Here is a 23,608-nt window from a genome sequence, read left to right on the forward strand (position 1 = left end):
CAGGTCTTCTTAGATAAAATGTCGAAGACTATGCTTGACATAGCTCTGTTATTTTTACCATAGAGTAGTTTTAAACCTCATTGTGGTTAATGATCACCATCACCACCACCACCACCATCTTCATCACCATCACCTTCACCACCACCACCGCCATCACCACCACCACCATCTGCATCAGGATCCTCACCATCACCACCATCATCATCTCTCCCATCCCATCACCAGCCCCATTCCCCACAGGCTGACCACGCAACCTTCAAGACTTAGCTGAAATATGGCCTTCTCCCGCTTCCCCATCTATAGTAGGTTTCCCACCCTCAATCATAATTCACCCTCTTAGCAATATTTTTTATTTCTTTCTTGGCATTTATCACAAATTAGGATTTTTCTTTGTTTCTTTTACTTATTTTTCATCTCTTTCCTTATGTACACTACAATATAGGTTCAGACAACGGCCAAAATTTTCTTGGTCATCATTCTATTCTCAGTACATTACAAAGTGCCTAGCCCATGGCAGGCACTCAGTAAAAAGCAAATGATTTAATCAGTCAATTAGAATCACCTGTCCTCAACTATAACCTAACACACATACAAATTGCCTGTGATGCAAAATGATCTTTCTAGTGTATTTTGTCTCAGTATGGAAATGTAGTGCCGTCATACCCATAATAAGTCATTTTCAAGCTGTCTAAAACCTTACAGGCACTATCAAGAACAGACATCACATAAAGGCAAAGAAACTGGCCTTGTAAGTGGTATGGGTTGAAACGTTGAGTGAGCTATACACTCAGAAACATCTCTCTCACCTGCCCAACAAGAAATTCTCACCATTAAATTAATCCGTAAGGTTAATATACTGTAATATCAAGAAACTCCTTTGAAAATATGAATACTACACGGTCATTCACAAACACTTAGGTATGAATTAATTTATCAGATTATTTGAACAAAGAACACTGGAAAGGTGGTTTTTGACTTGCGAAGGACTGAGGTGTTGGTATATATATGGAAAGGAAAGGTCACTTGTTGATAAGGATGGACCAGACACTGGGCCGTGCACGGGGGCCAAGAAAACACCAACAGACAAGAGTGGGAAACGCCTCCAGGTTTTTCCAGACATTCTATAAGTAAAATTCGAGAGCATTTTTATTCCATTTCAACAAATGTGTTTGAGTGAACCCATTTATGACTTACAAAGGAAGAAACAAAGATCGTAAGTATTCAGTCTTGAGGCCAGGGCTCCAAATATAAAAGATGGAAATTAAGATCTACTGGTTGTAAGTTGAGGAGGGAGGGGTGTGTGTGTGTGTGTGTGTGTGTGTGTGTGTGTGTGTGTGTGTGTGTGTGTGTGTGTGTGTGTTTTGAGACGTGGAAAAGGTGAGAGATTAAAAGGGATGAAGAGAACCTTTAGCAGAAGAAATACAGTGGAGAGGAATCTGATGAGAGTTACTGAGATGTAATAAACATCGGTGAAACATCATACTTGCTTCACTAGTTGTTTAAGTGATCACCAAAAGGGTAAAATCTTTATAAGTAAATCAGTCTTAACAGTAAGGTGCTCTAAATTTAGAAAGACACAGATATGCTGTGGTTTTCCCTTAGAGAGTACAACACACAGATCTCTAAACTTCGAGTAACACAAACAGAAATATCTGCTGGCTCAAGACCAATCTGCTTAACAGTGTGGTCCACCATCCTCCAGAATGAGCCGCTGGGACCTGGAGAAGACAGCATGGACTTCACCTAACTGCCCCCTCACTGGCACACTGCCCCTTTTCCTTGGCTTTCTATTCACAGGTGAATTACAGGAAGAGCTAAGATGAGGTTTAGTTATTTTCTAAGTGTCAAGACACACCCTTTATAAATCTGTAATTATGCCTAGAGATTATCATATTAAGGGAAGTAAATCAGACAGAGAAAGACAGATATCATATGATATCACTTATGTGTAGGATCTTTAAAAAAAGACACAAATGAATGTATTTACAAAACAGAAATAGACTCACAGACATAGAAAACAAACTTGTGGTTACCAAAGGGGATGGGGGGGTAAATTAGGAGTTTGGGATTAACATATACACACTACTATACATAAAATAGGTAAGCAAAAAAGACCTACTGTAGAGCACAGTGAACTGTATTCAATATCTTGCAATAACCTATAATGGAAAACAATCTGAAAAGACTATACACACACAACACACACACACACACACACACACCTATATATGTATGTATAACTGAATCACTTTGCTGTACACTTGAAACTAACACAACATTGTAAATTAACTATATTTCAATTTTAAAAACCTATAATTATGAACAGAAAAGAAAAACTTATAGGATCTACTTTCGGAAAACAAAGCCATTACATTTCCTCTTTGGTTTCAAGAGACAGGATGAGGAAATGTCTGTGTTCTATGTCATTGTCTCTATAGGAATATTTCATATAGCCAGACCAACTCTTGAATCAATCCCCTTTTGCGAAGTGTAGCTATAATATAAAAGCACTCTGACAAAACAATAGCAAATATAAAAGTGGCCTTTAGAAATATTAATGTCATAGTGTAACTAGCAAAAAGACTATTAAGCACAGAATTGTCATCACAAACAGGACGTAAGCTTGTGACGGGATGTGTCACCAAATTGGGGGTCGGGGGAGGGAGTCAGGCAGGAAAAGGTCATACAGTGAATGTTACCTCTGCATAGACTAGGATGGCTAGCAAGGGCTTGTTTTAGACAGGAGAAAGCTTGTGGTTCCCAAAACAACTGTAACTTAACCAGTTACCTACACAGTATATTATGACATGAAAGTTGACACCACATACAGAAATACTAAATACTACATATGCTCCAGGGGTACAAGTTATTGTTGCTATGGGAGCTGTAAGTTCGGAATGGCAATAAAAATGGAGTACGGACCACCTGAACAGCCTTAGATCACACCTTTATGGAAACCCTATGCATTCATACACTTGACAAATCTTTATTGAGTGCCTACTATGTGTAAAGCATGGTGTTAGAGGCTGTGGGAAAATATGGCCCCTGCCTCAAGTAGTTTATGAGTAGATATAGCCACTGGGACCTTATGGATCTACACGGATGGGGAATTCCTTCCTCTGTGGCCAAAGAGCAGAAACTTTCCATAATATTCCTCAAATGACATGAGGAGAAGTCTGTAAAGTAGAAACATTATTAGAATCTACCCCCAAATCAGGACTAATTAAAAAAAACTCCTGCCCAGCAAAGGAAACCATAAACAAGACGAAAAGACAACCCAAAGAATGGGAGAAATATTTGCAAACGAAGTGACCGACAAGGGATTAATCTCCAAAATATACAAATAGCTCATGCACCTCTATGTCACAAACCAAACAACCCAATCAAAACAATGGGCAGAAGATCTAAATAGACATTTCTCCGAAGAAGACATTCAGATGGCCAAAAAGCACATGACAAGATGCTCAATATCATTAATTGTCAGAGAAATGCAAGTCAAAACTAAAATGAAGTATCACCTCACACCGGTCAGAATGTCCATCATCAAAAAGTCTACATTGCAGCACTATTTACAGTAGCCAGGACATGGAACCAACCTAAATGTCCATCGACAGATAAATAGATAAAGAAGACGTGGCACATATATACAATGGAATATTACTGAGCCATAAAAAGAAATGAAATTAAGTTATTTGTAGTGAGGTGGATGGACCTAGGTCTGAGTGAAATAAGTCAGAAAGTGTAAAACAAATACTGTATGCAAACACATATATATGGAATCTAAAATAATAAATGGTACTGATGAACCTAGTGTCAGGGGAGGAATAAATGCAGACATAGAGAATGGACTTGAGGCCACAGGGAGGGGGAAGGGTAAACTGGGACGTAGTGCGAGAGTGGCATGGATGCATATATACACTACCAGATGTAAAATAGATAGCTAGTGGGAAGCAGCCGCATAGCACAGGGAGATCAGCTCGGTGCTTTGCGACGACATAGAGGGGTAGGATATGGAGGGTGGGAGGGAGGCTCAAGAGGGAGGGGATATGGGGATATATGTATATATATGGCTGATTCACTTTGTTGTACAACAGAAACTAACACAGCACTGTGAAGCAATTATACTCCAATAAAGATGTATTAAAAAATAATAATTTTATAGGGTGTGCCTATGCTTATTTACAAATGTTCCGATCTCCTAATGGCTTGCTAAGTATCCCATGAAATCTCAATAAATATCAATATATACCCAAGTCTAGATAGAGGTATGTTTCTTAAACATGAGACATACTGTATATTACGTAAACTCCCTCTCCCATTGGGAGCTGGCTGCAACCCCCTTTTCTTGAGTTGTTAAAATTCACTCTGGTACACCTTAATCACTTGAGACAGTTCAAGCCAGAATGTACCTGAAAAAGAATATGGAAAAAGATTCCCTTCCCCCACTCCTAACCTCGGGAAGTTTCAGGGTCTACGCGATGTCACGGGTAATTTATTAACCGGAATGAGGAGTAAAGCAATGCATAGCTACTGCATACATTGTTCATGTGATTGTTGTTGGGATGAGGGAGGGGTGAGGGGCACAGTGCTGACAGAAGCGGGGAGGGAAAGGGAATAAGGGAAAGAGAAAAGAATTATTATAAAAATGGTCAGAGAAAATAGGATATAAAGATAATTCTGCAAAGAACAATCTCTGTTTTGCACATTTTTCTGAACCAACGAGATATCTGCTTAGGGACCAGAGGTGGCCTAAGAGTGATGACACAATGCCCAGAGTATGAGGTCTCTCTCACCCAGGTTTGGCTACTGACCTTGGTCAAATCACTTCACCTCTCTGAGTATAACAAGGGGCTTGGGTCAGTTGGACTTGATGACCTCTTTCCTCTAAAACATCTATAACTATAGGAAATTCTTACTTCAGCAAAGACGGAGGACTTTATCATATCTGTTCACATGTATCCATACCTGCTGTGGGTGCCATAACAGCTGGGACCTTGTATCCCCAGGGCCAAGAAATTTGCCCAACAAATGCCCAAGAACCACTGTTGAAGGAAGGAATTTTTGTATCCCTCCTTCATGCTTTAAGATTCAACATTAAGATGTGCTACAGGGCTCCCCTGGTGGCGCAGTGGTTGAGAGTCCGCCCGCCAATGCAGGGGACGCGGGTTCTGTCCCAGTCCGGGAAGATCCCACATGCCGCGGAGCGGCTGGGCCCGTGAGCCATGGCCGCTGAGCCTGCGCGTCCGGAGCCTGTGCTCAGCAACGGGAGAGGCCACAACAGTGAGAGGCCCGCGTACCGCAAAAAAAAAAAAAAAAAAAAAAAAAGATGTGCTATAAATAAGCATGCATTGGATACCGTAGTGGCGGATGCTTCAATTAAATGAAATATGGAAACTGAATAAGAAACTACAGCTGAGGAAGCCCCTGTCCTTGTAGACATCAATATGAAAATGGAAAATAATCATTTTCAAGCCTCATTTACATATTCTGAAATGCGACTGGTAGCAGAACACCAAAAAATCCCGGATACGGAATTTTGAGAGCGAACAAAATAAAACAAAGCCTCCACTAAGAAAAGCATCCTCCCCCGAGATATAGATTAGAAGAGTGACAGCTGTCCTGAAGGAACCTTTCCAAAGCAATTACCGAGTGCCTGCTACATGCCAGGATGTGCCTCTAGAAAGACTTAAGAATTGTTTGGGAAAATCGGGAGACAAGGGGAGAGAGTAAGATGATGAGAGAGAAGAAAACAAGCTGTCTTGTCCTCTAACAACGCTTTCAACCCTTCAACTCTTCTCAGATGATTACGTACCAATTTCACAAAAAGTAAGAAGGGAGGAGAAGGGAGGAAGGAAGGAAAAGAGGAAGGAAGGAAGGAAAAAGAAGAGAAAGAAAGAGATAGAGATAGAGAGAGGAAAGGAAGGGAAGCACTTCTGCACCAGTCTAAATTGAAAATACAAAAAGTTCAGGACCTTATTTTATTCAAACCCCTTTGCTTGGATTCTCAGTCTGATAATGGCTCCAATAAGACATCAATATCACCCATTTCCTGCAAAAACAGGCCAAATTTAATTGCTCAGAAAAAGGAGGGGGGCTCTGATCCCCTGGCCTCGTGTTTTCATGGGAATGGATGTCTCACCTATGAGAGCAGCAATTCTGTATCACGTTGGTGAGTGACAAGAGTCTGATATCCGTGGTCCTCCAACTCCATACAGGAATTCGGTTTTTTTCCCCTTTTTGCCCTACTCCCAGTAGGAAACAGAAATCCTGGGTAAATGAGTCTCTTCATGAGACCCAAACTTTCCTTTGGTATGCTGTCCCAAGATCAAAGTGCAGGGACATGAGAAATTAGCAAGCCCGTCTAGCCACAGATGTACAGCTACATTTTTCCATGAGCTCTTAAGTAATAAAGTGAAAATAAACTCAGGAATTGAATAAAGGATCTTCTTTATTGCCCCTTGAAACCCTAATAGAATTTTTAAATTGAGTGCATGAAGCACCAATTTATTTTTAATTAATATAATTTTCCCTAACCTGAAATAATGGCCAGGGGATCAGGGATATATTTTCCACTCATTTGCTCATAAACATAATTTGAGACCCTGTGTTAGTGATGATGTGCTAGCAAACTCATGTGCTGACTTTAACCAAACAACCAAGAGGCACCATGATCCCACAACTTCCATGTTTTCTTAAAAATTCTATTTCTATGCAAGTCAAAACTACAATGAGGTACCACCTCACACCAGTCAGCATGGCCATCATTAAAATCTCCACAAATAACAAATGCTGGAGAGGGTGTGGAGAAAAGGGAACCCTCCTATAATGCTGGTGGAAATGTAAGTTGGTGCAGCCACTATGTAAAACAGTATGCAGGTTCCTCAGAAAACTAAAAATAGAATTACCACATGATCCAGCAATCCCACTCCTGGGCATATATCCAGACAAAACTGTAATTCAAAAAGATACATGCACCCCTATGTTCATAGCAGCACTATTCACAATACCCAAAACATGAAAGCAACCTAAATGTCCATCAACTGATGAATGGATAAAGAAGATGTAGTACATATATACAATGGAATATTACTCAGCCATAAAAAGAAACAAAATAATGCCATTTGCAGCAACATGGATAAAACTAGAGATTATCATACTAAGTGAAGTAAGTCAGAAAGAGAAAGACAAATACCATATGGTATCACTTATATGTGGAATCTAAAATATGACACAAATGAACTTATCTATGGAACAGAAAGAGACTCACGGATATAGAGAACAGACTTATGGTTGCCAAGGCGGAGGGGGTTGGGGGAGGGGTGGAGTGGGAGGTTGGTATTGGCAGATGTAAGCTTTTATATATAGAATGGATAAACAACAAGGTCCTACTGTATAGCACAGAGAACTATACTCAATACCCTACGATAAACATTAATGGAAAAGAATATTTTAAAGAAAGAGTGTGTGTGTGTGTGTGTGTGTGTGTGTGTATAACTGAATCACTTTGCTGTACAGCAGAAATTAACACATTGTAAGTCAACTATACTTCAATAAAAAACGTTTAACTCTGTTTCTAATAAAGATTTGATCCAACTGGAAAGAAACAAACCCATGAAGAAATAATAAAGGAAGAGAGATGTGAATAGATGAGAAAACCTTCAAAGATCTCAATGCACAGAATCTTTGACTCGTACTCTTGTCTACTTTCTTGAATTCTAGCATACTCCTCACTTTTACTCCCTCTCAACAGGCTCAGCCCAATTTCCCCCACTGCTGGGCTCTTGCAGGAGACGTAATCAAGACTCAGCTCACCTGTCTGAGCAATGAGCATCACTCCTCCCTTTGATTCACAGTGGTCATTGAGAGGAGACATGTAGGTGGGGAAAAGGTGATAAGGCAAGATAGAAGATGTATTATACTACAGTGGGTTGCAAGCTCCAGGCAAAAAACACTGTCTTTACCAAGTGTTATGTTCACTTCCGATATTCCAAAGCAATAAGTACTTTGTGAAAGATCATGGTGATTCATTTCCCCAAATCATCATATTGTTTCCTAATCATCTATCCATGATTTCTGACATAACTGAATTCTGTGTAAAAGTTAAAAAAGATATTTGAGAGTAAACTCTACAGGTTCGACGTCCATAACACATAAATGTAAACAGAATGAATGTTCTGTGAAATTTTCAACTACTAGGTGGGGAGAGATTTCTCTTTTTCAGCCCCACTAAGGTTGAAAATGTTGAAAATGCCACTGACAGGAAGAAATTTAATTGAAAAGAGTTAAGCAGAATAAAAGATATCCGTTAGTTACTTCAGATTCAAAAATGGAATTGAAATAGATGAAATGACACAATATTATTAAAAAGTTTTCCAAAATTTGAGTTAAGAAATACCTCCTCAGTAGAATCACTGATTTCCCACCACTATAATCCCTAATGACAATAATTAGTTCATAAAAATTAGTTTAGAAGTGCCAATGCACATTTGGCTGGAATTTAGTTTTTATGAAGAATGAATAGAGAAAGCAAGCCCATCTTGCAAATTCTACACCTTGATTTCAAATCCAGGCAAGAATGTTAACTGGTTAAAAGATAGATAGATTAAAAAAAAAGATAGATAGGTAGATAAATTGATAGATGATAGAATGTTAATTCATTAAAAGATAAAAGATAGACAAAGAGTTTCTGAGGCCAATATCAAATAGTGAGGACTATTATAAAATATAAACTTGTTTTCTATTTTATACATTTAAATAATATTAATATATATTATATTTACATATATTAGATATATATTATAAAATATAAACTCATTTTCAAATCTTCCCTGAAACTACCTGTGGGAACTTTTTTCCTCATACATACACAGAGCAGTGCCTACTGGCCACCCTGATGTCTGTTGTGTCTGTAGGCATAGCTTATGCCGCACTGGGAAATCAAGGCCAGTGTGACTGCTAGTTTAGTCAGGAGCAACTCTTTTTATGGAAGCCTACCAGAGAGCACCAACTTGCCCTTCCATCCTTCCACCCACAAACTATTCTATTGTTTTACATTTTATAAAAGAATCACTTTCCAGACTGCCATGTAGAACCCAATTTTAACAGGTAATGATGTCAACCATAAAATTCTTACATAGAAAGTGAATGATGTAATGATGTCAACCATAAAATTCTTACATAGAAAGTGAATGAGTCATGGATTCTTAGAAAAAGGAGGAGGAAGAAGAGGAGAAGGAGGAAGACAGAGGGAAAGAGGTGAGGGGAGAGGAAAAGGAAGAAGGAAAGGGAGGAGGAGGGAAGGAAAAAGGGTGGGGGGGAAGAGGGGAGAAACAAGAGATATTTCTGTGATAAAATATGCCTTCATCAAGAGATGATAGTAAGAATCATACTTTCCACAGGTAATATTTAGGGCCATGGTTCAATTCTGTGATTTTGTGTATGTTTAAGGATTCACACCCTGGCTTCCAACATCCTTAGGGCAAATTCCAGCCTTGCCACTTACTCTCCATGCAAACTTTTGCCACCTCCTGTGTCACCTAATGAGTGAGATGGAAACAATAGCAGTAACTACCTCACAGAGTTGCTGTGAGGATTCAACCACGCTTGTAAAGTTCCTGGCACCTAGTAAGTACTCACTAATTGGTAGGCTGTTACTAGTGATGTTATTTTTCAAATGACTAAATATCTAGTTCTTTTCTGGATGAAAAATGTTATCAGAGAACAAAGGTATGGACACCAAGGGGGGAAAGCCATGGTGGGGTGGGGACAGTGGTAGGATGAATTGGGCGATTGGGATTGACATGTATACACTGATGTGTATAAAATCAATGACCAATAAGAACCTGCTGTATAAAAAAATATATTAAATAAAATTCAAAAATTAAAAAAAAATGTTATCAAACATTTTTTTGGCTATTCAACAAAGCTTACAAGCTTCCCACTGAAACACACACACACACACACACACACACACACACACACGAAATAAATATCACACTAAATTCCCTCCATTCTTCTCCTGTGTTTTTATGATTGTGTGTGTGTATGTGTCGGGGGCAGAGTGGGTCAACACTGTTTCATCTTCATTATCTCATTTCATTTAAAATAACATTCATTCAATTTAAGAGGCACTGTGATGGACTGCATTAGAATTACCCGTAACGCTTTTTTTTTTTAAAAAAAACTAATACTCAGATCCTACCCAGGGAAAGTGAATCAGAATTTCTGGGGACTGGTCCTGCGTATCAGTAAATTTTTTCACGGTTGCCTCAAGTGATTCTAAAAGACAGCCAAAGTTAAGAACTGGTGTAGAGGGAAAACAGTGAACCCTAGAAAGAATATCTGGGTTCAAACCTCACTTCTGCTTACTAGCAATATGGTTATAAATAAGACCTATAACCTCTCTGAGCAGTTTTCACTTCCATAAAATGGGAATGATGACTTGGATCTACTTCTCAGAGTTGTGGGTTTCAAATGAAAGTATTAATATCAGAGAGCTGCTCTGCAATTTGTTCTTGAAAGCCTCCTTTGAGCTTCACGTGAGGCAGTCAGCTACTTTTAAGGCTATAAATGAAGCACAATCATTTCCTATCCAGGTTACTTGTCCCAGCATCTGTAGGGAAGAACAGAAAAGGAGGAAGCATACACCCACCCAATCGGGAGTTTCCTAGAATCAGTTCAGGGAATCTGTGCAGTGGAAGATATCACAGTCAACCCACACTTCCATCTCTTATACAAACACTATTTCGTTATTTCCCACTTCTCTTTTTAGTATACTGCATGTGAAATGATGTGGTTAAGATGAATAAGAGCCATATACTAAAAGAAATGTAAAACATAGCTTTTCACATTCTCTTAAATATTTAAGTAGCATATATTTTGTCTACTTTACCAAAACCCTAAATTAGTTGATTTCAACACTGTGTCTGATTAGTTTTGATTCAGCCCTTATCCTGACTGCATTATTTAACCTACGAATCATGGTTGAAGGATTGGTCTGACAATATGGAATACAGAAAACAGGAATTTAACTGACATTAATTACCATGAATCTCCTTTGGTCTCCTTTTCACTAATCTAGGTATACTAACTGAATAATGCAGTGGAAGCATATATCTCTGTCAATTATCTTAATAAATAGCATCGAGGCCCATGAAAGAAAAGAAGTTATGCATTTTCTTCAGCTTGGAACAAACACAGAGGTTTTAAAGTCACAGTATATCTGAATGAGAACAGTCACTTTATGTTATTATCTCTTATTCTTACTTCTTTGTCACTAAATACAATATTGTGATATTTATTGTTATTTGAATTGGTTTGAGATTTTTGGTTTTTTTAAAATAAATTTATTTATTTATTTTTGGTTGTGTTGGGTCTTCGTTTCTGTGCGAGGGCTTCCTCTAGCTGTGGCAAGCAGGGGCCACTCTTCATCGTGGTGCGCGGGCCTCTCACTGTCACCGCCTCTCTTGTTGCGGAGCACAGGCTCCAGACGCGCAGGCTCAGTAGTTGTGGCTCACGGGCCCAGTTGCTCCGCGGCATGTGGGATCTTCCCAGACCAGGGCTCGAACCCGTATCCCCTGCATTGGCAGGCAGATTCTCAAGCACTGTGCCACCAGGGAAGCCCGGTTTGAGTTTTTAATATATAAGTGATAAATATCTATTCTTGTGGCATAAGCTATCCTTCACTTTTAATATTACACCTCACCTTCTTTTAGGAGTTACTACTTAGAGTTCTTTTGGTAAGGCAAAACCCCATTCGAAGATTCTGGAATTTTTTTATGCTAAGAGAAATGAAACATCTGTGCTGTTAGTCTCATTGCAGAGACGAAATTATATTTGAAACTCTAGATGCTCACCAAGAGGTAACTGGTTAGCTATTGTGATCATTTCACAATATATACAAATTTTGAATCCCTATGTTCTATACCTGAAAGTAATATAATGTTAAATGCCAATTATAGCTCAATTTTTTTAAAAAAGAGAACTGGTTAAAATTAGGAGTTTGGAATTAAAATATACACACTATTGTACCTAAAATAGATAACCAACAAGGACCTACTGTATAGCTCAGGAAACTATACTTAATATCTTGCAATAACCTATAATGGAAGAGAATGTAAATAAAAAATATATATACATATATATATGTATATATATAAAACTGAATCATGTTGTACACCTGAAACTAACACAACATTGTAAATCAACTATATTTCAATTTAAAAAATTTTTTAAATTAAAGAAAGAGAGAACTAGTTAAATAAATTAATGTATCCATAAAAGGGAATACTATAGAGAAGGGTACAGATCTACTGGTAGTAATATGACATGTTAAATATACATTTTTAAAATCTGAAACTAGTTTGCAAAACTCTTTGTACAGTATGGATCTACTTGGGTTGTATAAAGATTTTCTATGCTTACACATGAAGAGAAAATTTCTGGAAGGATACATAAGAAATTATTGATGATGATTATTTGTGAGGAGTAAAATGATGGGGTACTTTATCTTTCACTTTATACTTTCCTGTGTTGTTGAAATTGTTTGTCATAAGCACGCATGACTTTTATAATTTGTCGAATAAAACATTTTAAAAGACTTGTTGGATTCCATTCTGTAACTGGCCTCTATCATATGCATATAAAAATTGTATTCGTGGAGCTCAGGTGTTTTGAGCAACAGCCTCCTGCTCTCCTTGCTTGGCCCTACAATAAACCTTTCTCTGGTCCAAAAAAAAGAATTATATTCATGTTCTGCAGGTTTTACTCGGATGCTTCACTCTCTGCCTGAACTAGCTGTTTAATTTCTATATGATGAATCATGGTAGAAGGAGAGAAAACAATCCCAGTTGACATGTTTCAGCACTTGTCGAAAGCAGCTATAAAATAGAAGTACACCACCAAACCCCCTGTTTTGGGAAGGAAATAACTACAATAATCATCTTTTTGCAGTATACTGATCAACTATGTATTCAAATTTCTACCATGATCTTGATTTCTAGAAGTTGCAAAGTATTTTTCCATCGTCTTGAACAACTTAGTTGAGCGGAGGAGTATTTTAACTAAACACCAACCATAATTTTTCATGTATTAAAATTGAAAACAGAGAGTTAAAGTATTTTTAGGTTATTAGAGGTTAAATCATCAAGTATCCCTAAAATGGCTAAGGGATGTGCGTATGTGTTTTCACTAATTAGATTGCCTCATTTTCCTTTTTACTTTAAATTCCTTAGTCTCTGGAATTCTAGACATAGGTTTGTTTACAAATGGATGAAGTCTTCCAAAAAGAAACAACTTTAGTTCCTAAATTAAGTATTAACATTTTGCCAGGAACAAAGTATGACTGTCTTAGATTTGAGCCATAATGTTATTCATTGCTCCCAGAAACCTTTTGACTATTACTACAAACACCTTTTATATTAGCAACATTAGAAATACACTAAGAAATACACCTAAGAATGTGTAAAAACTCCCGTTAAAGAAAGATTTGAAGCAGAGAAAATGAATACAGCAGTGATCTATTTTTCAGACCCGTAAACACCATCTGCTAATATGAGTAGTGAGAAATTTTCAAACTGGGGGTTCTTATATCACAGCCAAATTTCCTCAAAATCTCTTATTTTCCCAAATTCTGACCTGGGGCCTTTCATCCCACCATCATCACTTCTGCCTACCACTCAGCCAACATCTTGTCAAATCTGGCTGCAAGATTAAGTTTCCTGATTCGGAATTCAATATAGGAACCCTAAGGATATAAGATCCAAGCTGGAACATTCTGTTTTTTTTTTAAAAAAAGGATAAGATTGTTTCAACCCAGAGACCACGGTTTGCCCTGACCATCATGATGAATCATCAGGGCTGACTCGAAGTGCAATGAGCCTGATGTTCTTGGCTTTATTTGTGCACATTAAGCAGAATTTTACATTTGTCCCAACTCTCAACCTTTTCTCCAAAAGGTTGAAAGAGCCTTGTTTTTGAGTATCATTTAAGGCTTACAGAATTAACTAGCTCTGTCTGAAGCAAATTTGGCCTGCCATAGCCTGATACTGTGTGCCTGGCTCCATTCTTACCCATGCTGCCCTTCAGTTTTGGATGAATACCACTGAAGATCTAAGAAATATCTACCTTTCTTTTCATATATCCTCAATATCCATTAGGGTTTCTGGTGCCCATGCTTCTGTGCTGGTGCAATCTTTGCCTCTCACTCTCAAAATAAACAATATTTGCCTCTCACTCTCAACAACATTATCTCTCAAGTAAAAGTTTGGCTATAAATACAAAATTATTTAAAAGATTTGTAATTTGGATTTTCTTTTAGTATTCAAATTCAGGTCAATATTTACCTCTCTGCTCATTGTTTCTTTCATTAAAAAAAAAATCTCTGTATAAATTCTGCACTTTAAAAAAGTACTTTGTTGTTTCAAAGACGAGTTTACCGGAGTTCATCCGATCAAAGCTAAAAACACTACATAGGGCTTCCCTGGTGGCACAGTGGTTAAGAATCCACCTGCCAATGCAAGGGACACAGGTTCAAACCCTGATCAGGGAAGATCCCACAGGCCACGGAGCAACTAAGCCTGTGCGCCACAACTACTGAGTCTGTGCTCTAGAGCCCGCAAACCACAACTATTGAACCTGAGTGCCACAACTACTGAAGCCCGCGTGCCTAGAGCCTGTGCTCCACAACAAGAGATGCCACCGCAATGAGAAGCCCGCACACTGCAACTAAGAACAGCCCCTGCTCATTGCAACTAGAGAAACCCAGGCACAGCAAAGACCCAATGCTGCCAAAAATAAATAAATAAATGATTTAATTATTAAATAAATAAAAATAAAAACACCATGTAACAGGTATTTAATATTTTTTTAAGTATACGTGTTTCTTTAAGTTTTTAGGTGTTAGAGATCGATGTTCACTTTTTAAAATAGTTTCCAATTAATCATAAGAAATCAGTCATAAAATATGCAGAGTCAGCATCCTAATAACCACCAGAAACATGTGTATTATTAATAAGGTTGCTATTTCACAACACCCAAGCACTGGTTACACTCTTGTAAAAAGCTCCAGAAAAAAAGTGTTTCTTAATTTTAAAATTCGTGTTCCAGCATTGTGAAGCTAATTTTTTTTCCTTTTGGCTTTGTTTTAAATGTTTATTTGTCCTGTCCTATTGTTTCACTGCCTATTTATGTGCTCTACTATTGCTAGACGAGATGAAAGATGCTTACAGAATACCTTACTGAAAACACTACCTACAGAAGCAACTGCGTTGGTGAATTTTCCACTAGCGTTTTGCTTTGTTTTGCTCCAGGTCTTGTCTCTCTTTCCAGTGCCCTTTGCTGCCTGGGCAGCCCACGAGGATTCACTTTTCACTTATGACTCATCTGACTGACTCTGGATTACAGTAGAAAAGAGAAGAAAGGCTGATGGAAAAATGACACTGAAGGAAGAGAGCAAAATACCAGAGCAATGAGTTTGAGTAACTATGTTCTTTTCATTCAAGGTGTCAACACGTTGATTTGCATCTTTGACCTTAGGAGGTGGGAGCTGGAAATTGTAGGAGTATCTCTTCCCACTGGAATAATCCACCCCCCTGGGGGAGGGGGTGGGCTGAACATAGGTGAAATTTAGAATATTCTGTTGATCCTCAATTTTTATTTCTTGTTCTCTGGTTAGAAAAACGCTGCTAAGGGAATAGGGTGACAGTTCACCTAGAATCAGTACCAAGTATCAACAGCTAATCTCTCTCTTTGGAAAAAAGAGTCCTTCATATCACGGGAGTTTTAAAGCTAGTGATAAAACAAAAAGCTATTTTCTGAAACCAGCCCCTTGAAAAATAAAGTGTTCTTAAAATCTACAGAGTTGCCTTTAATGTAAACAACCAGAGATGTTTTCAATTATCTTGCTACTACTTACGTACAAAGGTTTTATATTTAGGAGAAGTGGTAGCCCTGAAATAACAATAATATGGTCATTTACAGTTGGGCTAAAGAAAACAATACAAGCATAGGGCAAACCAGGAAAGAATTTATCAAATAATAATTAATAAATTTTCACCAAAATTGGTTCACATCGTATAACTAGGAAGAACAAGAAAATAATAGCTAGAAAGAAAAATGAACCTTACTGAAATGTAATGACAATCTCTCACAACCCCTTCTATAAATTTTGATTACTACTTTGGATCAGCTCAAGACATTATGATTCAACAGAGTAACTGACATGTGATCCCAGAACAAGGCTTCACTCAGTAATTTACTTTATTGGACACACATTTCACCTACCAAAAAAGCAAAAAGAAGGAAGGAAGGGGAAAAAGAATATAAAGGCAGGCTTGAAATTATATTTAGAGCAGCTATTATCTCTCAAGTAAAAGTTTGGCTATAAAATACAAAATTATTTAAAAGATTTGTAATTTGGATTTTCTTTTAGTATTCAAATTCAGGTCAATATTTACCTCCTTGCACATTGTTTCTTCAGGTCTGATCCTTTTATATTTGCATTTTATTTCACAACTTTATTTTCTACTCAATCAAGCATTAGAAAAAAAAGGATCAGCTTATATGATATCATAATGAGATTGAAAAGTGGACTTTTTCAATATTTGTGAACATGTTAAATTGTAATTTTGGTCAACAATAAAGTTGAAAAGAGAAAGATGCTTTAAACTGTATGATTAAATGCAGTTGACATAGCAAAGAAATGGTCAAGGAAGGAATACCTTCTTTCAATGACCTACAGAACAAGTACTATAGATTTTACATATAGGAAACATATACATTCAAACTTTCTTTCATAAGCATTCATATTTGAAATGTTTCAGCAACCTCTCTCCGTATTCTAGATATATGAAACCAAAAGCTTTAAATTCTTAAGCATAGAAATAATACTTGAATAGTATATAGAGTTTCATTAATTGGCCTTAGAAATAGAAATGAAAATTTAGTTTCAAAACCAGATTTCATGTGCTGGTTGTTCAGTATTATTATTAATATTATTGTATAGTATTATTACTGTATTGACAGATTTTACTTTAAGGGACAAAATTGGCTTTACAATTTAAACACCTGCTCAAGTAACACAGTAAACTTCAATTTAAACCTATTTTAAAGGTAATAAAAACTGAGTTCATCTGATAGAATGTAAAAAGCTAACATCAACTTTCCTCCAAGTATAAGTAGAATAATGAGTGAAGTGTTTAAGGTCAGTTAGAAGTACACAGTACAAATTCAATTTTGGTGAGTTCCGTACTTACAAAAGGCATACTAGCAGCAGAAAGAATAATCCTTAATTAATTTGTATTTTTCTAGTAGACCATTTACCTATAATAATACCTTGAAAAAAGTATTCTCAATTAAATCCAAACAATAATAATGACACATCCCCAAAATATATAAATTTGTTGAAGCAAATAGGTCAATTTCAAAAAAAGGTGGGCATTCACACCTACAAAAAATGACTCTTTAAAGTATATGAGAGTTATGCTTGGCACGCATAAAACAAGGTTAGGTTAGCCTCAAAGTTTAATTTTTATAGAAAGGGCATGAAAAGCAGTCTCCATGGACTGAGAACAATCTGCAAGTGTATAATTTACACACCGTCAGGGTCCACTCTCCCTAGGCCACCTCCGTTTCACACATCAGCTTGACTATGTTCTAGGTAAGCGCATTGTTCTTAAAGCATCATTAAATTACTTTTTGGAACAAGGGAGGGTATAAACAAACCGACATATAAAATTGTTTTGATGCTAGAACAACCAAGTATTTGTGTGTTCTAGAATCTTCACATGAAAAAACATGCACTGAGGTACTGTTAAGCGAAATGCACCCCGTTACCCACACTCACTCCCCTTCTGAGGTCTTAGCACACTCACTGAGCATGGTCTCAGACAACTGCCTTCACTTTCTAAGGTGCCACTTTCAAACACTTTAAATTGTCCAAATATACCTTGAAAAAAAAAAAAGACCCATTTTACTGGTAAGGAAAATTGCAACAGCTTTCGATTGCACCTCCCATGCTGTTAAATACGGTTTCTTCCCTCTTCTCTGAGTACTTCAGCCGTGTCCACTGGGAGTGCACACTACAGCCCTCTTATCCAGCTGTCTCTCCCATTCCCAGCAAACTCTTAGATGTGCCTGATACATATTTTTATCTAATTTGCCTCATCTGTTGTTTTTATTAACAACTAATTTAATATCCTCTGTCCTATCATATTTCCAGAAGTCAGTGTATAGAAACACGCAGCCAAGCCCGGACCCTCAGGCCTGCACATAAAGATGGCAGGCTAGCCTAGGGTCCTCTGGGACAGCAGTGCCAGAAGGAGGATTGGACACGATGACCCGTCTGCATGAGATGAGAAAAAAAATCAAAAACAAAAACCAAGAGGTCTGTAATACCGATAAACTAAGCTGTCACTCACAGGCCACCAGCTCAGGTCTGCAAAAAAGATGCAGCGAACACTGAATGACCATGAGACGTGGAAATGTGTCTTCATTTTAAAAATGATATTCAGACCCACTGGTCAGAACCTGCTTAACTATTTAATTTGAATTGATATGAAAATCATCTGAAGGTAAAATCCCTCCTATGGTTCCAAGGGTTAGGAAGCTTGCTACAGATGACTATCAAAAATCTGGTTTGATTTCCCAGAAACTATATGAATGAACCAAGTTTCTTTATCTTGAGATACCAAGCTGGGAGTTTGTTCTTAAGTACTAGACTGCTTAATTGCTTACTTGGGGAAGGGAAGGCCCTGGGGGAAAGGCAGGTACAACAACATCTCTTCTCTCTCTTCCATGAAGCCACTGCACTCTCCTGAGCTGGATCATGCATGACCAGCAATGCAGAGAAGTCCCCTCTTCCCCTCCAGTGGAAGCATCTAGATATGCAATCCCAGAGATGAATGAAAAAAACCTGAAGACCCTATTTCACGGGAATCTTTCAGTATTCTGAATGGAAAATATCACTGAAAACTAGTGATTTGCTCCTCCAACTTACAGCCATGTAGGAACGGAACTCAGACCAGAAAAAATAAAAGGACAAAAATAATTATCATTCCAGTATGTATTTTGAGAAGGAAGACACACAAACATTTGTATCATCAACTGAGACTGATTCACACCTGCTGAGTAGGGAAAAGATGATATTGAAATCAAAAGCTGAAAAATAAACCACCTTTCTGGTTATGAGTGACTGAAAAGCAAGGAAAATTATTTTCACTTTCTTGTCCTTATTGTTAGAAGTAGTGGTTTCAGCCAATATTCCTAGCTGTGCTGTAACAGTTAAAAGGAAATCATTTCAAATCTGGATGTCATCTTTCTTTTTATATCTATAAATATGGGTTCTATTAGGTTTTCTGACTTTAATGGTATGTATATGGGACAGGATGCTCTTTTCTTTGCTTTGGAGTATTAGTGTTTCAGTTTCTGAACTAAAAATGTACAAAATAGTTTTTGTACATTTTTAGTACAGAAAATTTTACAACCTTCAGAACAACTGCTTTTATAATTTACAAGCTCGACATAAGTATCTGGGTTTTTTTTTAACAAATAATTTATGAGAAATGAAATCTTCAGGAAAAAAACTGGCTACTTTGATGCAACTATTTAGTAAGTATAGTAAGCATCCATAACGAGTAATTAACATATATAGTTCCTGGACACACTTAAAAGCCTTTAAACTTAAAGTACACACAAAATACAGAGCGATGTAATAATAGCAACCAATATGAAATCCTGACAAATTAGAAGTTTAAGTCTGGTATTTATAAAATGTATGCCAATTCCTTTTTTTTTTTTTTTAGTATCTACTTGAACCTTTTAAAAGTATATACATGAGCAATTATTTCCAATAAACAATACTGAATAACAAATTAGAAATATCTCTTCTGTTTTTTTTAACCAAGCTTCTTTTCCCAGCTAAAGGAAATATGTATGAAAGGAAATCCTTTTTCTTATTTGGTACCGAAACACAGTAATTTTGCACAGTATTAAGGCTGTACTGTGGTCTACAGAAGAGAGAACATGCTTGCCAACTAAGAAAAGTTTTATTTAGCAGGCCAAGACAGTTATCACAGCTCAAGTTTTATTTCTACATGAAGAGGTTATCTATTTTCACAGGTATGTATTTCATTCCACATGGCACAATTATTTTAGCTATATTTCACACGCTTGCTCATCAGTGAATACTTATATTGAAATGGGTACTAACAGTATATAAAATCAGTCTTTACATATTTTTTTCCTGACAAATATATGCCCAGAGACTTCACTTTATATATGTCTGTAACACAAAAACCAACTTGAAAGTTTTAAAAAATATTGTTCTGTAGAAGCAGCTATCTACAGCTTTTAAAACAGTATGAGCCTGTGGAAACACTGTATTATATATCTGACATTTTCCATCTAAAAATACATTATGAAGCATGCTGGTATTAATAAACCATGTGCTTTCAGACCCCTAAAGTGCTTTGCTATAATTTTGTTGACGGTATATTTCCATCCATGCTATTAACATACAGCAAATAAATTTTAGGTCATCACCTTGCCAGCCTGTCTTGATTGGAAAGTGTGGGGGAAAAAAAGGAAAAAAAAACTTTTAGGAGTTCATCAATATTCGTAAGCATATTCTGATTTATGAGTTAACAGTTCCTAAGTAAGCAGAGATAACTGAGAAAAATTTTGGTCAAAAATACATTACAAAAAAAAAAGCAAACCAGAAAGCAACCACATATATTCCCTTTTTCCTCACCCCACCCCCATCACAGGCAGAAAAATCACCCTTCCTTTGCAGCAGGGCACGCTCATTCCTCTCATCCCTTCAGTTATTGGAAGGCAAATGAAAATACAATGACCCTTTCCTCTTCTGATTTAGCTCACGCCCGCAAACATTTAAACACAAACTGAAACTACTGATTTCACAGAAAGCACAGAAACAGAAAAAGCAAGACTCACTGACCCATTTGGAAGACAAAGACGACAGAACAGAACGGGAAAGCTCTAAAAATCAGCTTGTGAGGCCTCTGAGAGATATTCTTCTGGCATTTCATCACAGCAGCCCCAGACCAGTTTCACCTCCCTAGATACACGGTGGAGGCACTAAATAGAGCTGTTTATTAAAGCTGTTGTGTGGATTGCATTAGGAGGCGCGGGCAGACCACCTGGACCTTTCAGACTGTGGCAGTGTTTAATTTGCAGCCTGCCCGTCCGCAGCGGCCAAGACCACTACTACATACATCTAACCAGGCTCGATCACACATTATCTGGGTTGGGAGTAAAGGCACGTGTATTTCTGTATTTATATTTTCCATAGAGCAAGGGAGAGAGAGCGAGAGAGACAGAACATAGCCAAAATCAAAACACTGAACAGAAAATTGTTAACTACCTAGAAAACATAATACTTTATTCTCTTCTCACACTTTCTTCCAGAGACTACAATCTCAACAGAAAATAAATTCTAAAAAACGTATATTTTTAAACATTCAGGCCAAATGATAAATAAATTTGTTCTTTGGGGTTTCTTTTTTGTGGTTGTATTAGTTTGGGCTTGTAAGCATCGCATTGAAGTTTGAAGCTGAGCTTTCCTAGCTAGATTTTAATGGGTGCCTCTTCCCTTTCACACTTTCAGCGCTACGCTGGCAGGTAGCTGAAGATACAGATAGAAAGATGGTACTGTAAATATGAATTATGTGAATCATATGGTGAGACCCTTGTGGAAAAAAGGGGAGTTGAGAAATGGCTGACTCCATACCTGACCAATTACAGCTCGCATGGTCCCCGTGTCCTGCTGGGCTGAGAGATCGCAATCCATCATATGTTGTCTTTGAAAAGGAGAATGGGGGTTTCTGGCACGCATCTGTCAATCAACTTCTGCACTCACAACCATCACCAAAAGCAAGGGGGGAAAAAAGTCAAGCTGCTCCACAAAATAGGATGAAACTGTCATGTGACCTCCGGCAGACACGCACACACACATTCACTACCTCCACAGAGCGTAAGAATTTTCTGTAGACATGAAATGACATTGACAAATATCCAATACCAAGTAAATAAAGTGAGACAAACAGCTATTCACCAAAGACAAAACATTGGCTGTAATCTCCCACTACAGGTTTAACAAACCTCAGAGGATTTTTTTTTTTTTAATGCTCTGGAAACCTATGTTTAAAACAAAAATAAAATTAACTATTTCATGTACTAATTGAGACTTTGATTTCTATGCCACCATATAATTTTTTTCCCATGATAATTCATTATCTTATTTCTCTTAACCTGTCCCTAATGATTTTATCTTCAGATTCTCTAAATGACCTTTTGATAATATGCAGTAATCTCTTCAGTTTATATAATGTCACCTTTATGGAAAAGCATGAAATGTTCACCATTGAATAACACAGATACCTTGCTATTTGTTAACTGGAAACGGATATACACAATCATTTGTGTAAACTGCGTTGACCACACAAATGTAAAATATTCAAAGTATGTAAATAGTAGTCAGTAAACTTTTTATCGTTGAAAAGGTTCGGATATGATTTATTTGCAGCTCGTCTAAACTGATGCAACGTGATGACAAATATTTCAACTTTTTTTCATTTAATTTAAGCTATTCGATCCCACACACCCTAGGATAGATTGTTGATGTATTATGAGTCAGCTATCGTAAGAGTGACATGAATATCACGTATAAGTTATTTAACCCTTTCAGGATTAACATCAGAACCTGATTTTCAAAACAACCTGACAGATATTGCAAAGTTGCTCTTTGAAAATCCAAAACCATAAATAGTATCCATTAACTTGGTGGCTTTGTGGAGTTACTAACGTTTGCATTTGTCCACTTTTCAAACAAGTTCATCAGTTGGTATACTCTAACTTTTCCAAAAAGAATTCACAGGAATACTTTGTGATATTAAAATGGGGATGTTTTTTTCAAGGTTCAAAACTAACATTAAGCTTGAGAGGTAGAGGAGTGATGAGAAATGTTTAATACAGGATATATGTTCTTATGTATAACGTTGTATTGTATCATCCCTTGAAAATTAAGTAGAAGGAACTTCAAGTAAGAAAAGAGAAAAAAAGAAAAACAATTTCCAACATGTTTAAAGAAAGCTTTAGGAGGAGAGAACTAAGGATTGAAATCTCATCGACTTCTCATTAAGAGTTGCCCCACAATATAAAGATTTACATACACACACACACACACACACACCCTTAAATCTGCATCCCCAAACAAAAAAAGAAACTGCACCAACTGTGTAGCCCTCCTGAGAACTGACGACGGGAAAGGTCCTCCTAGACATGATTAAAATGAACAGATAGCACTGACACCCCGTCCCTGCCCCTGGAGACACGGACACACACGGGTGTTTCTGCAGCCACCCCATTTCGGACGCTGCTGGCGCGTCGGTCGCCACCTCTGGCCGGGGAAGAGGAGGCGGGGACAGCCCCCCGCCTCCCCAGGCCGGAAATCTGGGCCGGGGTCTCCACGGGACCCGGGAGGGCTCTGCCAAAGTTGCCCAAAGCCTGAGGGCTCGCAGAGGGCAGGTGGGGCGTGGGCGCTCCTGGCGTCGCCTTCCTGGGACAGGGAGACACAGACACACAGACAGGCAGA

General features: G+C 37.6%; 1 protein-coding gene across 1 annotated transcript in view; it reads right to left on the minus strand.

The window, feature by feature from the left end:
* POU6F2 (POU class 6 homeobox 2) overlaps positions 1-21,850 on the minus strand; it is a 450,704-nt gene extending 428,854 nt beyond the window's left edge. The window contains exon 1 of the mRNA XM_067745520.1: positions 21,746-21,850. Within this exon, the coding sequence (XP_067601621.1) occupies positions 21,746-21,850 (105 nt within the window). The remainder of the gene's footprint in view (positions 1-21,745) is intronic.
* Positions 21,851-23,608: the final 1,758 nt, after the last annotated feature.

Source organism: Pseudorca crassidens, chromosome 8 (genome assembly GCF_039906515.1).
Source record: "Pseudorca crassidens isolate mPseCra1 chromosome 8, mPseCra1.hap1, whole genome shotgun sequence".
NCBI lineage: Eukaryota > Metazoa > Chordata > Mammalia > Artiodactyla > Delphinidae > Pseudorca > Pseudorca crassidens.